The 16,918-nt window shown below is 34.8% G+C and overlaps 1 protein-coding gene across 2 annotated transcripts; it reads right to left on the bottom strand.

Annotated features, from left to right (window-relative positions):
- Window positions 1-659: 659 nt before the first annotated feature.
- Window positions 660-16,658, bottom strand: LOC133850427 (dnaJ protein homolog 1). 2 transcript variants are annotated; one of them, XM_062286534.1, is made up of 6 exons: window positions 16,460-16,658; window positions 9,405-9,593; window positions 9,023-9,345; window positions 8,730-8,958; window positions 8,304-8,661; window positions 660-1,433 (listed from the first exon to the last, which is right to left on the bottom strand). In XM_062286534.1, the coding sequence occupies exons 3-6, from the start codon at window positions 9,246-9,248 to the stop codon at window positions 1,206-1,208; spliced, it is 1,041 nt and encodes a 346-aa protein (XP_062142518.1). In that variant the 5' UTR covers window positions 9,249-9,345; window positions 9,405-9,593; window positions 16,460-16,658; the 3' UTR covers window positions 660-1,205. The 2 variants fall into 2 exon arrangements, with proteins under 2 accessions (XP_062142518.1, XP_062142517.1); XM_062286533.1 differs by having other exon boundaries at window positions 8,304-8,673; window positions 16,460-16,657.
- Window positions 16,659-16,918: the final 260 nt, after the last annotated feature.

Raw genomic sequence — 16,918 nt, 5'->3', positions numbered from 1 at the left:
GTTTCGTTCTGACTACTTATATCATATACATTTGTTGAAATCTTAAACAATTATTGAATTTATATATTATACTAAAATTTCGATTGGTTAATTTTTACCAGTGGCTGTTTTTTTATCTTTGAATTTATGGAATACCCAAGTTACTTATATCTTTAATGTAGAGCTTATTGTCATCAAAGTACACTTAAATGTTTATATTTTACAATGTGTTTAAGTTTCTTTCTAACTTCTAATGTCAAGTTATTCAAGTGGTAAAAAAAAATATTCTGTTTACATATTATAATAAGTCCTCGTTTGGATATTTCAATACAATGACTGACATGGATTAAAAAAATTACTTCAAATGCTCGAAAACAATGAAAAATAAACAATATAGATTAGATATCTTCAGATTTTTGAAAACAAGACTACAAATTATTTCCATAGCTTGTAAAAAATGCAAATCCTTTTGCAGTTTGTTAATAATAAAAATTAATAGAGCAGAAATAGTTGTTACTAAAAAAACTTCATTATAAACATAAAATTTGCATGCTGATAAATTATGCTTAAATCTATCATATCATATATCTTTCTGTAAAAAAATCATTTAAAATGCTGTTGCTTAATAGTACCTTATCAATATAGAAAATAGAAAATCAAAGTACACGATTCCTTATGAATTCGCTTGTTTTTTCACAAATGTTTGTTGTGTGTTTTTATTATACGTAGCTTTAATTTAGACAAATAAATTAAGAATTATACGATATAATAACTATGGTCAACATATGCACGAACTATGTATTATTGCAACTTCATGGCGGGACAGGGGGCGAGGGATTGGGTAAGGGGGGAGAAGTGGATGGTGAATGAGCAAAATTAGACAATACAATACAATTCCTGTAAAATAAGCACAAAATAATTTTGAACACAAAACGAAATGCGCCTGCTGCTGCTGCTTATCGAAGAATAACTTTCAAAATGATGTTGATGATGATGATGACACAATGGATGTTATGTTACAATACAATACACAGTATCCAGTTACTCAAATAGTTTTGCAAATGAGTTGTGAATAACGAATAGCGTAGTGATTTTAGTAGTATGACTAACTAAATATTCATTGAAGACTGAGTGTGTTTTGTTTTTAGCTGAGTAATGGGTGAGTGAGTCGCTGTCGTTGTTGCATCGGCATCTGGGTCATCGTCATCTCCTCCTCATCATAACGTTCATAACATGTCTCGGAGCACCTCCTTTTGTGCGGCAGTTAGTTTCTCGGGAAATTGGATGTCGAAGGCCACCAGGAGATCGCCCTTGCGCGTGGTATCCTTGGGGAAGGGCAGACCGTAGCCCTGGATGCGTTTCACAGTGTTCGGCTTGATGATCTCCTGCATGGTGCTGATCCGCAGTTTGTCGCCGGACATTGTAGGAACTTGGAAGACAACGCCGCACAGTGCCTAAAAATAAACAAACATGTCAGATTGATGCGAATCAATAAATAAATAAATAAAATGCTTGGCTTATCAATCAAATGGCCAAAACAAATACCAAATACTCTCGCCCTCTCTCACTCCCCTTCTAGAAAAACAACTCAATATCCTGTAAATTGTTGTTGCTTCCTAACGAAAAAAAGAAGAACGAAAGAAAGAAGTTGGACAAACAAACGCACATGGGGATTTAACTGAGAATCTATCAATCTTTTTGGGTAATCCTGTTTATTTTCATAGTTGCCACTTGCTACTTGCCACACCCCCCGATATATCCACATATCCACATGTCGCAACATGTCGCCCAGCCTCCCCAGTTCGTTTATCGTCTTCTTATTGTTTGCTTTGTGTCTTGCATAAATCCTTTTTATGCTTTTTATGTGCCTAATTCGTGTTTAAACATCTTGTTGACATCTCTCTCTTTTTTTTCTTTTTCTCTTTCTCTGTTCTCCCTTTATTTGTTCTGCCCAATATCCACAGTTGTCCTATCTGTTCGTCCTTTTAGAGGCAACCGGTTTCATTTGCCCGACTGGACATTCGATTTGTTTAATTGGCCTGCTAAAAGATAGCCATCAATCATGATTTGCCTTAGTCTGTCTGCATTCAACTCCAACTCGAGACATTAATGTCGCAAACTCAATTAGTTAACGCAAAACTTGCCCGTAATTTAAGCCAAAAAGTTTTTTGATTAGCCATCGTAAACGACTAGTTTAACAATACTTTATTTATTAATTGTTTATTATAGTCAAAGTACACTTTGAGACACAGATGTCAGAACAGCCATAAGAACAGTTTTAAGGGAAATAGAATAAAAAAATAAAATATTTAATACTGTAAAAAGAAAGGAGTGGACAGCTAATTAGAGCTTTTAAAGTCTTCAACTACTTTCGAAAATGTAAAAAGTTCATTAAATGATAGTTTACATAAAATTAATAGAATATAATTGACAACAATGAATTATTTGATGATATGAAAAAGCTTTTCAGTTCCTTCAACTACTTTTCAATTTATAAAAGCTCAGAAACAAAAGTACAAATAATGTAAATCAACTCTAATTATTTATTTGATTATAAGAAACAGTTTTTCAGTCATTTCATCTGCTTTTAAATTGAAATAAGCTCATTAAGTGAACGAAAAATAATCCAAATAGAATTGAATTAACAATAGTTGACGACCTTTTAATAGTTTTCAACTACTTTCAAATCGACTAAAACCCAACAAAAGAAAAGAAAAGACAATTAAACAATCTAAACAAATAAAAACAAGTTTAACTTAACATAAATTCTTCACTGTTTGGTGACAAATGTTTACTAACACTAATAAGATTCGTCATTGCTTTCATGCTGATTAAATAAAAGTACCAACAGTTCCAATATAATTAACTAAATTGATTAATGGATACCACAAATGAGCTTTTCAAAGCTTTCAACTACTTTTAAATTGAAAAAGCTCATCAGAAGAATGTAAAACTAAACAAAATAATACAAAATAAATATAAAGAAGTTTAACTTTGCATAAGTTCTTCAATGTTTAGTAATAAATATTTAGTAATATTAATGTAACGATTCGTCATGACTTTCATGAACTTTTCAAATTGACAAAAGCTCGTTAAATGAAAGAACAAACAATAATAAGGTTTTTAAAGCTTTCAACTAATTTTACATTTTTTTAAGCTCATCAAAAGAAAGTAAAAATAAATTAGACAATTTTAAACAAACGAAAAATGAGTTTAACTTTGCATAAATTCTTCAAAGTTTAGTAATATTTGTTTACCTAAATTAATATAATGATTCGTCATGCTGACTAGTACACGTATTTACTGCGGGCACTGTGCGACTTTATCTATCCGTCTGTGATTTGATACGGCGATAGCCTACTTCCGATCATTGGTCGGTCGCCCACAGCATAGCATAAAGCATGTGAATTGTAGTGCGAATCGCCGCCCCACCCAATAAAGAACATAAATAAATTGCGACAAAAGCAAAGTGCACACCTTATGAATATTTAAATATGTGTGCCATGTGTGTTCGCCGAGTGGTGAATTTAAAGCGATGACAACATAAACTGATGACGACGGCGACAACAACAACAACAACAACAGCAGCAGCAAGAAATTACAACAAACACAAAGAGTAAAACAAAAACTGTCGATGATGACGACGTTGCCGCCAGCATTGATATTTTTTAATGGAAATGTTGGAAATGTTGTCGTAAAGCAACGCAAAAAAAATATATATTTATATGTATGTATGAAAGCGAAGAAGAGGGTAAAGTAAATCAAAATAAACAACTACAAAAATGTGTAACAGAAAAACGCTTAAATACTTTGCTACCTTTTACGGAAGCTGAGGCGCATAAAAACCAACAAAACGAGAACTCAGGGAATACAAATGCGAATTGCGATTCGGTCACATAAGAGAGACAACAACTAAAGCAACAACAACAAGAACAACAACAACAACTATAACTGGATCAGCTGGAGGGCAGCTCTGAAGGGATAGTCACAAATCTTTAGCCAAAAAAGGCAGCTTGAAAGCTTGTAAAGCCTAAAGAAACGATAAGGAAATCTTTTATTTATTTTAGCTGTTAATAGCATGAATTTGAATGCATATTTCTATAATATATACTATAATATATTATAGTATAATATTTCTATAATATTTGTACAACATATTTCTATAAATAAGATGTGTATATTATTAATCATTTGAAATTTAAATTTAGTTGCGCACACATTATTTTCAAGTCACATTAAATGCATGAGTTACGCTCAAAGAAAAAATTCTAAATATTGGCTCATTAATATTTCATTCATTCAACATGTTTGCAATGAAAATGAAAATGCTGCTGAGCCGTAAACAAATTTTTAAATAGAAAAATTTGTAAAAATAACTAGTTTAAAAAGAAATGTGTTTGACATTGAAATACTCTAAATAAATAAACGGTTTCCTACAATATAACGAAATAATTGATTGGTAAATTTAAGCAAACTTAACAATCAAATCGTAGCTTTAATAGTAGCTTCATTAAAGTTGTGAAACTGCAAACAGCAAAAACTTTTCACTTTTCCGCATACACACACAGACACAGAATTTGCAGTTGCGACGCTAGAAAATGACGCTTGGAAAAAGATAAAATAAAATGCATAGACAAAAAGTGTTTGGCAAAAAAAACAAAACAAGCAAATCAACGACATTCAATCGCATGTCATAAAGCATTTTCTGTGTAGTGTTTTTCACTTTGTTTTTTTTTTAGCGAAGTTTTTGACAATGTGAAGGACGACTGACGACTGTCATCAAAATGCAAACGAAACCGAATCGAATGCTTTTGTATTGAGCAACCAATTCGCTGCAGTCGAAATAGACTCGAACTCATTCTGCTTTCCAGTCTCTCGCTAAAAACGCCAACCCAAAAAAACAAAATGAATGACAATAGCGCAATGACAGACGGACAACAGCAACAAGAACAACTGAGCACAATTTGTGGCGTCTGGCGTCCATCAGTAGTTACACAATCATGTCATAGACTTGCCCTGCCATATAGATATAGACATCGACAACAAATACAAATACAACAACATCAACCCAATATAACCAACGTTCAATTGTTTGGCATTCATCAATTTAGGGAGCTGCATTCACAAATTCTGACGCAGACACTCGAAAGCGTCAACATTGAGCTGTTGGCATTTGCATTCCATCGAAAATTCACAACTATATATCTACATATCTAACTATAGCTCTATATCCATTATTTCAATCATTATTATTGTAGTAGGTCAGTGCCATCAGTGCATCAATATTTTAATGATCCCATTTCATTTGCGACAACATCAACAACAGCCAAATACTTGAAAATTATTTCAGAGTTCTATACGATATACGAGTTGAGTCTCGCTCTTTTTTTTTATCGTAATCGCTGGCGATGATGTAATTTATGGCAAATATTAAATTTAATGCACAGCCGCCAAAAGCCAAACAGCGACAGCAACAGCAACAAATTCAAAAATGTTTGCGACCAATTATGTGAAGTACTTATATGGTGCTTTAATTGCTTTATGGGCAGTTTGCTAAGCGAACAAACAACATTCAAATTGAGGCGAATGCTAAAATCGCTTTAAAATCGTTCTTTATTTATTTTCTTATACATAATAGATGAAGAAAACGTAACTCTAATGAGTGTAGAAGAATTTTTAAATTAAAAAACGATAAGCGTTTTAGATGTTAAAGAGAATCTAAACAAATTAGCAATTCTACAAAAGAAATACATTCTAAATTTTAAGCTAAATAAAATAACAGTTCTATAAAAACATATTATATTTCCATATCAAAAATTAAACATAGCTCTGTTCTATAAATCTATCCTTTTTAGAATGCCCACTATGTACTCAAAATTCCACGCCAAAATCAAAGAGAAGCATTTTTATACCCGCTACCCATAGGGTAGAAGGGTATTATAACTTTGTGCCGGCAGGAAATGTATGTAACAGGTAGAAGGAGGCATCTCCGACCCTATAAAGTATATATATTCTTGATCAGCGTCAACAGCCGAGACGATATAGCCATGTCCGTCTGTCCGTCTGTCCGTCTGTCCGTCTGTGTGTCTGTCCGTCCGTCCGTATGAACACCTAGATCTCAGAGACTATAAGAGATAGAGCTATAATTTTTTTTCGACAGCATTTGTTATGTTTGCACGCAGATCAAGTTTGTTTCAAATTTTTGCCACGCCCACTTCCGCCCCCGCAAATCAAAAAAATCGAATAACAAGCATAATTTTAAAGCTAGAGCTACGAATTTTGGTATATACAATAAGTACTGTAGTAGTTATGATTCCTGAAAATTTGGTTGCGATCAGATAAAAATTGTGGAAGTTATTAAAGAAATACTTTTGTATGGGCAAAAACGCCTACTTACTAGGGGTCTGAGTTGCTTTGTCCGACAATCTGGCACATTGTGCCGTTTATAGTATATTTTGAATGGTGTACTATATCGATATACCAAACATACCATTTGGTATATTTTTAGTATTTTTTTTAGTATTTTCGGTATATTTTGAAAATGATACCGCAATATTTTGCCTTTATTAAAAATGGGTAGCGGGTATCTTACAGTCGAGCACACTCGACTGTAACTTTCTTACTTGTTTTTTAATGGATAAGCAAGGAATTAAATATAGAATAATTTGTCTAATGAGAAAATGAATGGGATGCTGTTAAGAAGCTAAATTAACAGTACTATAAACAAAATATGTTCTACTATATACTTATATATATATCCTAAAGATAATTCATAATTCTGTTCTCTAAATCTAACCTTTTCAGAATTCCCACTGCTTAGAATTCCACGCCAAAATCAAAAAGAAAATCAATCATTTCACATGACAAAAATTTCCTTTTTTAACGGAAAAACAAGCAAATGTAATATTCTCATATGTATTGTACTCATATATAATATTTTACTATATATGCAAGATATAGATATATTGCCAAATTCCGCAAGGCATCATAATTATCACGAGTCAGTGAAAAAACCGTGTCAAATATTTCTAAATAGAAGCAACAACATGACACTTTTAGCTAAATCAGAGAGTCAACCAAAATGGCATTCATAATTTATAGAATAGACAGACGTTTGTACGATGGAAAATGCGAAAACGCGAAAATGCGAAAACGGTGGCCAAACTGGGCGGCACGACTGAGACCCCAAAAATATTTACTAAATTTGTCGCACTAACAAGCAATAAAATGTTAAAAATGTCAAAATGTAGCTAGCAACTATTTAATCTAGTTAATGCAATTAACAATTTTAACATGACTACACTCCACTCGACATGTTATGCGCCATGTTTCTCTATTATTTAATTCTTTGCTTACTTTGCTCGTTGTAGTTGTGGTCATTAAAAAATGAATTTTTTGGTACGTTCGCCATATGCGAGTCAATCGTCAATCGCCTCGGAAATTTTAACGCAGTTTGCTGTGAAATACTTTAACACCTCAGCGTCATGAACTGCCTACCAAGTTACCTGAGCTAACTCTGTGTATATATATATATGTGTGTGTAGGCCCGATTGCCCGACCAACTGCTGTGAATGCTTCACTGACGCTTAATTGAAACTTGACCATGTTGACCAAATTTGCCAGCCATATCTCAGCTCTGACAACGTTCGTCGTTGTCTTGTCTCGCCAGCTGGCTGCGTATATGGTAAATTTGCCATAACCATAACGCTGATTTCATTATAATTTGATTTAGGCGCTGACCAGACTTTAATTGGGCGCCATACTGTGAGAACCCAGCCCAATCCAAGTCGTTTATCCTCCATGTTGATCACAGCACAACATTCTGACAGCGCAACTAAATGACACTTTAAGGGACGATTACAATCATGGAGTGCAATAAAATTGCATATTAATAGCATTTGATGTTGCTTTACAACATTATTAAGGCACAGCAGGAACTGCAGTTACAATAAAGTCAAAACAGACTCATAAAAGGTGCAGTAAAGTATCAATGAAGAGATACAAAAATAGGTGGAAGAGATAAGAGAAAGTCAAATATGAAATTAAGTTATAGTTAAACTAATTGCAGTAAGTGTAAGAACGAAAAACTAAACATGTTTTCTCACACAACATATTTCTATAATTATACCCTCTACCAATAGAGTAGAAGGGTATTATAACTTTGTATCTGCAGGACATTTTTGGTACATCAAATTATAGCTATAGACTTTATGAATCCTAAATATTTGGTTGCGCTCATATCAAAATTGTAGAAATTATTAAAGGAATACTTTGTATTCTCTTCCCTCTTAACACTTATTTTACTCTACTCCCCCAAAACTCACCTGCTTGAGCGTTAATCTCGCCGTATAGCGCAAATCGCTGCCCTCTCGCTTGAACATGGCATGTGGCTTGTCCCGAATGATGAACACAATATCCGCTGGTATTTTGCCAGGCGCCTGATCGCCCTCCTTTTGGAACGTGACTTTGGTGCCCGATTTCCAGCCGGGTTTGATCGATATCTGTAGTACTTTATCCTCCTTTTTGGATGTACCATCGGGATGGACAACACGACGTGAGATTTTCATTTTCTTAACACAGCCATGATAGATCTCCTCCAGCGTCACATAGAGATCATGCTCGACGGGTGGATCCTGTTTCTGTTCCTTCTTGAACGGCGTGTGCACATTGAAGGAGTGTGATCTGAAAGAGGGCCTACGATAGTTTAGCAAAATGTTATTTCAAATCGTAGTGTATAAAAAAAAAACTACCTGAAGGCGCTGCCTAAGCCATGCCGAGAGCCGAGACCACCAAATGGCGATGAGAAGAAATCTGGTTCGGTGTCCAAATCAAAGACATTCTTATCAAACAGATTATCGCCCATGTCAAAGAACGAGGCAAACGGATTGCTGTTGCCAAAGAACTGTGTGAATGTGGCCCGAGGATCTCCATGGAACTGATATGTAAATGTATTGTTGCTGCCGCCGCCATTCCGAGTGCCTATCAACAAATGAAATACATTAATAAAGCTTGCTAATAATGGTTAATAGATGCATCTACTTACCGCCACTCTTTAGTCCATCCTCGCCGTATTTGTCGTACACCTCGCGTTTGCTCTTATCCGAGAGCACTTCGTACGCTTCGGCGACCTCTTTGAATTTCTCCTCAGCATTTGCGGCTTTATTCTTGTCCGGATGGTAACGTAGCGCCAGTTTTCTGTAGGCCTTCTTAATCTCATCGTCGGTGGCAGTTTTGGCTATGCCTAAAGTCTTATAATAATCTTTGCCCATATTGTGTGTGTGTGTGTATGTGAAGTGTGCTTTTAGGTTTCCTTAGGTTTTAAGTTGGTGCTCAAAGTGACTGCGTCTCGAATTCTGCTCTCAAGATCTGTAAAAAGCGAAGGAATTAATTCAAGCAAAGAATTATGTTACATTAGAAATACTTACAATAGCATATGTGTTGTATATTTCATTTGGCTCAAGTCCATATACTATATGCATCAATGGTACTGGCTCCAGGCGTGACTTAGTTTCTATGATACTGCTGCTCCAATAACGAATTTCCTGCTTTTTATCTATAATGGCACATACATTTTGTAGTTTGTGTGTTTTGTTTGCTGTTTTTTTTTCTGTTTTCTGTCGAAATAAACGATTGAAAATAAGTATTAGTCTTTGAGATGATGATGATAGTCAACATGTCGCCTTGGCCATGCTCAATGCCGAACAAACGAATGCGACCCACGCGATTTGTTAAATTTAGCACTCGAGAGAAACGCGAAACGAACAGAAACGAAACCAAACGAGATCACATTGGAAATTTTGACTTGTACGTTGAGTACAAGTACGGGATATATAGCTAAACCGTATACATACATATATTTATGAACACAACATTTAAATTAAATATTTGCGTATGCAAATACAAATACAAATACAAATACAAATAGAATTAAATATTATTTATTTTTTCGTTCAGCATTTCACAAATAAACAGTTCCACACTCATTCACACAGCTGGCAAAACACAAGCGCCGGGAAACTCTTTCAACAATTTACAGATAAGTTCAACTATATTCAACAATCTATAAGCACATACATATATCAATGTATGGCATCTATTTATGAAATTTGTACGCTAGCCAATTCACATTGACCTTAACAAATAGCCGAGAAAGTCCAATTGAGTTCAAGCAAAAAACGCGCGCAAGAATTTCAAATTTGAATTGACGATGACATTTATGAATGTCTCTATTAAGCATTGACAACATCAGATCATAGCATCGAAATTTTATAGAATTAACAGCTGATGGGCATCTCGAATCTAAACTGACAATGTAATCTGAACTGTTCCTGATTTGATTTATATATTATTCGAGCAGTTGCGGTTTTTAGCAACAAAAACTGAGAGTAAGACGTTTCATTTGTTGAAAAGTTAATCAAGCTTGGAATTGAGAATAATGTAATTGTTAACCACAATAATCAGGCCGCATTTCTCATCTCAAATTCAGGAAAGCAACTACACTTAATTAATTAAATCAAAACTAGGCGAGCAAGCATAGAACTATTTTCATTAAAGACAATCAAAATGCCACTTGAAATTCGATTTTCGACACAGATAAACAATAATTTCAAAGCGTAGGAAACTTGATCTCAATTAGCTAAATTTGTGTAGTTAAATGACTAATTAACAAGAGTCGAAATTAGCTTCACTAAACAGCTTAACTAGGCAAATGTTAAAAGAGTTGATCTCTCAATTGCCCTTAGACAAGTTCAAGTTGAAATTAATGCAATTCCCATGTCAAATTCATTAACATTCAACATGTCAACGCCATTCTCAATGCAATTTCTTGCCTTGAATTTAACTGATTTCATCTTGGAATATAATATTTTGTTGTTTTTGTTGCAACAAATAAAAACTTGTTGCTTGTGACAACAACAAATATCTGCTGCCAATTCGCCTGCCTTGAATCCAAATCCAAATCCAAAATGAAATCGAAAAATTGATTCGAATGTGTCTCATGGGGGGACTCACTGTCAATTTGCCGATTGATGCGAATCAACGCCATTCCAGACATTGCAGCGATATGCATATATAATGACTGATCTATCTATCGATCGATCAATCGATCGTGCCAAATGTGTGCCACATTTATGGGCGCCGCCTTTTGTAGGCGTTTAAGTTTTTAGTTCTCACTTTGCTTTGCTTCGCTTTGGTTCGCTTCGGTTCGAATCGGCTCGAATTTGGTTCGCACAGCAAGGCCATTGCTCATAAATATATAATTTTTCCACACATTTCGGTTCTGGCGAATTTGCTTCTATTTATTTGTTTTCCTCCTTTTCATTTTGGTGACGAGACGAGCATATAAAAACTCTGCTCAGCGTTGCGTGCGGCCAAAAATAATTCTTGAAAATTATTACGCAAGGTGAATAGATGTCTTTTTTTTTTTTCTTCCACAGTTTCTGTTCTGCATACCCTGTATGGATTTTGGCTGTAAAGTGACGTTTCAATTGCGATATTGCTCTACATTTATTTATGGCTCTTTTTCTGCAAATACTATTTTTAACTTAATGGCTTCAGTTCTTTGAATAAATCTTTATATTCTAAACATTTAACGCAGTAAAAGCTGCTTCAAATTTCGAATAGAAAATAAATCATAGTTCAAATAGAATAGTTTCAATACTTAATTTAAATAAACAACCAAAAGCGCAACTTTATATCTATAGAGGGTAAATCCAAGCCGTGTATGCGACACAATAAATGTTTGCGATAAAAAAGTTTTGATTTTGCTTTCGACAATTTAATTGAAATTTTCGCGCACGTTTCGTTCGGTGTTTTTGTTATTGAATTATTAACAAGATTCGCGTTTGTTCGTGCCAAAATAATGAGTGTAAGCTGCAAATAAATTCATGCTGCTGTTGTTGCGAGAGAACTCGTATATTCAATATATACAATATACAATAATATAATATAAGAATGAATATTCCCCACCCTCATCAGTTGACATTTACAACATGTTTCGCTGTGTAGGCGGGCGACGCTGGCGCATAAATTATTAACACACACACACACTCACAGAGAACGTTACTTATTGATTACAATATAACATTTGTTTAACAATTTATGGCAATTCCATATGCATATACATATGTATATTGTACATTTATAGCAGCGATATATTTTCCATTATTTTATACATATTATTATCGAATTGCATTTTATGTTTTTAGTGTCGATTTTTGCCATTTTAGCATATATGAAATTTCAATTTAAACTTCTAGCTGTGTCAGTGTGTGTATATCTCATGCTAAAATTAATAAATTGTCGTAGGTTATGAGGCCATCGTTAAATTATGGCGCCCCATGCGCTCTAATTGAATTGAACTTGATTTATCATGTCGCGCTTTACTTTTATCCAACAGTTTTTATGATCGCACACAACGCCTCTTTGCTCATAAATTTGCAACAAAATGCGCAACTGGAGCTGAACTCATATGCCAGGGATTTTGTTTGGCAAAAATTAAAGGTAAACTCCACAAAGCACTCGACTAGCAAATACTCTAGTAAGAAACCTCTACATCAAGTATACGCAGTGGTTTGCAACATGGCAAGCAGTGCAATATCCTTCAAGATACCTTACTATATAACAAAATGTAATTCCAAATCGAAATTCCCAACTTTGCATGCATTTCTTTTAAGTAAAGGGTATGCGAAATATATAAAAATGCGTGTGAAATTGTTTTTTGATTTATGGTTAAACGTAAAAATCATGATTTATTACCGACATATTCAATGTTGATATACAAATCCTTTTAGCATTACTGCATAATGTCAACAAAAAAAGATCAAAGAATGTGCATAAAATATCATTTAAATGTGAAAGACAAAACTTATAAAAACTAAATAAATATAAAATTCTATTTTCAGAGCAGAAATTATAGAGAGCACTTTGATAATGCAACTGCAAATGTTTGCAGACTGTCAGTCTTTGATAGCTAATAATCTCTGAGATTATGTATTAGGCATTTTCAAATGTTCAAATGTCACGATTGATGGTCATTGGAATGACGAATGATATCAAGATATACTTCAGACACTTAGCTTGGCATCTCAATCGCAGCATAGCTCACAATATAATGTATGATTTAAGCATCTTGAAGCAACTTCACTTTCCAGTTTTCAAGGTTGGTATACCTTTTTTTTATTTTCTTGTTATTTTTTGGGTTGTCAGTTTGTTGTCAGTTATGTTGACCAACTGGCGATTCGACTCGAGTTGTGATGAGGGCATAATGCGACTTCATTCACTCTCGCTCTCGCTCTCCGATTCAAAGTCAACAAGAGTCTCATTCATTGACAACCACATTTTATTTGTTATTTCTGTTGTTGGTTATTTATTTTGTACTTTTTGCTCATTTTTTGCTGTTTATTTAAAATTAGGCAAAAAGTCAAGCAGCATGAAGTTTATTCACCCACACTTTAGCGCAAAATGCTTTTTCAACAAAGTAGCCAAAATAAACAACAGCTAACATTTAGGCAAAGAGACTGGAATCGCCAAAAATACAAATACAAAAAAAAAAATAAAAAAAATTACACAGCAACAACGATCGATTCCAGAATGTTGATTTGTATGTGTTTCTAAGCCGCAAATCCGCTATGAAAATAGACAAAATGATTCAGCGCAAATGCTTTTTAGTGGCGTTTACCTGTCTGTCCTTCTCTTCTCTATCACTCGCTCTCTTTGTCTTGTTGTCTCCACTGTGGAGACTGGAGACTCCCACATGCCGCTACGCAAACGCAATTTAGTCAAATATTTTTGGAGAAAACATGTGCTAGTCGAATTTTGAGGATGAATCACATCCCGGAGTGGCATTGCTCCCATTCATTCACTTCACCAAAAATAAATGCTCACAACTTGTTGTGCACTTGCCATTCACAATTTCTATTCAGTTTTTGCACAAATTTAATGCATTGCATAGCATTGAAATGCCTTGCTAAAATTGAATTTCCGTTGATAGTTTCACATTGTATTTGAAGTCATAAACGTTGTGTGCGTTTTCAACCAATTTGCATAGAATAACTATTAAAACAAAATTCAGCAAACATATGGGAAACACACACATATGAACAAATGAATATAAATATATTCAAAGTTAGTCTTCGCACAAAATTTGCATACGATGATGAGAACTTGTTTCAGCATGTTTTTTTACTTCCAATGGAATAATATTGTTGCGAGCATTGTTTTTGTTTTAAATGTGTTATTGCTCAATAAAATGAGATAACAATTGCTGGCAAATTATATAATTTCAATTAGCAACTATATGCCTCATAATTTATCAACAATTTAGTGCACACACATTTTCCTATCTATTAAATAAACATAAACACAATTGCATTGCACTGAACTGCAGCCCTGGAATTGTCAACATTACACTGCTTACCAGCACTGCTTGCAACTCTTGTAATTTATATTCATGCATTTGTTTACACATGTCATAAAGGGTACCTGTTGGTCGAGCACTGTACTTTTTATTTGTTCACTTTTTAGGAAGTTCCAGCGCTCATTTATCAGCACTTTCTCGACTAAAGCGATTGGGAGGTGGGGGTATGAGGGATGAGTCGCCAACAAAAACGTGTTATATTTTTAACACTTGTAAAACGCAAACGTGACAACACGAAAATCGCGCAAACAAATTTGTAATTAATCAATTACAATAAGAGCAGGAAAAGAATACAACACAACAAAAGCGCTAAAGTGTATTTCCTTATATTACCCCTCCTCCTCTTTCCAGCACCATAATTGCCAGCCACAACAACAACATGTGTAGCTGTCTCTTTCATTTATGACGAGCTGTGTTTTGCGGCTCATTTGAATCAAGTGTGGCGAATTTTAAGACCCCCAAACAACAACAACGACGACATCAACACAGAGGCCATGCCCGCCCACTCAGCAGCTGTTTAAAGAGTTGAGAGCGACGTCGCTCTCTCGCAATTTCGTTTTATTCCAAAGAGACAGAGAGAGCAAGAACCGCGAGGCTTTTTTTGTGTGTCATAATTTAAAAATACAAATAAGAGCTGCAGAAACGATAGACTGCTAACGGTAAAGATTGACAGTTTGCATATGTATTGCATGTAGTGTGCGTGATGTGTGTGCGTGTGTATATGTGAGTGATTACGATTATGATTAGCACTCACTGTGGCGGCGGCATGTCGAGTCTCTCTCTTTCTCCATTTGCCATTTGTTTTTATTGTCTCCCACCCCAACACTCACACAGACACACGCACTTGAAAATTCACTTATTCGACTTCGACTTTGTTTTTTGGAGGCCAACAATCTTTATTTCATTTTGATTTCTTAAGCACTGTTTACGCTTGCATTGCTTTTGTAATAAGAAGTGTGTTCGAAGGAAATGACGAATGCGAAGCAACACAAAGCAAAAAAGAGTTAAATGGAAAGTGAAATACGTAATTTCGAATCTTATTGGGAAACATTCCAATTGAAGCCGATCACCTGCAAACTCCACAGGGTGTTTTAGCACACACACAACATACAACACCCTGTACTATAGCTTTCACACACAAAAATCTCCCACAAATCTGTTCACAAACACATAAACAAGAAGTATGTAAGTATGTGTGTGTTTACCAAGTGTATATTCCAAAGAATCGCTAAGAATATTCGAAAATAATCAAGCAGAGCAAAACGGCAAAAACTTGGTGAGAAAAAAATAACACACACAAAAATAACTGAAAATGCTAAAAATAAAACTTATTTAAAGAAATGAAACCATGAAAAATCAAAAACACAGGCACAAAACCAACCGAAAAACCAAAAGCCAAAACGATGGCTAGCGAAAATATAAATATAAATAAAGAAAGAAAAATCAAACGTGAAAATATTCCCCTATGAATAGGAAAATTCTTGGATTTTCTTTTACCTAATTTGCAGATGATTTCTGGGTTATGGAATTATTTTCTACATCATTTTAAAAAGGGAATTGAGGGAGCTATTTACATACTCATTGTGATCCTCTAATTCAATTCAATGGACGCTTGTGTTTATTAAGTGTGTGTGGTCAATAGTCCAAAGAGAATTGCTGCAGTGCCGAGGAACAGCAAATCGCAAGATTTCAAGCCATAAAAAGCACTTTTCAATGCACAGTTGTCGCTGCCTGTGAATATGCGAGTGTGTGTGTATGTTTACTCATGCATACATATGTATGTATGCATTCACGTATTTTTGTTATTTTGCTTTGACCACATTTGGCAACAGGCAGAACGTAGCGCACGTTAAGCTCCACACACACACTCACACACGCGCACGCACACCAACAACTCCAGCAGCAGCAGTAGCAGCAACAACAATTCACTCACTCACTCACTCACTATCGCTTACTCACTCACGCACGCACTTGCAAATTGTTGTTGTGATTTATGATGAGCATTTCTTTATTTTATTTGTGTAAGCTATAAATTTAATAACAATAATATTAGCAATATCTTACATTTGGTTGTCGGTTTCAAATTATCAATCTGTTTTTATTTATAATTTGCGCGATTATATCAAAAAGAAAACTTGACAGTCACTCAAAATATTATACCGTAAAATGCGTAGACAAAAAACCGCTAGAGCGCAACAGGCAAACACAACGACAAACGTTCAACGTTCGAGCGATCACCGACAAGCAACGACGACGACGACGCTTTGAGACTCACTGAATGGCCATTCAGTCGACAATCGCCCGTCTAGCCACCAATGCTGTCAAATGCTTGCTGTCTGCTGATCTCTGTGTCTCTGTCTGACGTGTGTAAAAGCGCCAAAGAGAGCGCGAAATGAACGCCAAAGAGAGCAAAGCACCGTAAACCACACGTTGCTTTTGTTGGAGACGCATTCTGCACATATACACATATACCTGTTAATAGCTAAACATGTGTGTACATAGGTGTAAATGGTTGGAAAGCGA

Source organism: Drosophila sulfurigaster, chromosome 2L (assembly GCF_023558435.1).
Source record: "Drosophila sulfurigaster albostrigata strain 15112-1811.04 chromosome 2L, ASM2355843v2, whole genome shotgun sequence".
Lineage (NCBI taxonomy): Eukaryota > Metazoa > Arthropoda > Insecta > Diptera > Drosophilidae > Drosophila > Drosophila sulfurigaster.
Note: the sequence above shows the minus strand (reverse complement) of the source record. Positions and strands in the feature narration are given on the sequence as shown.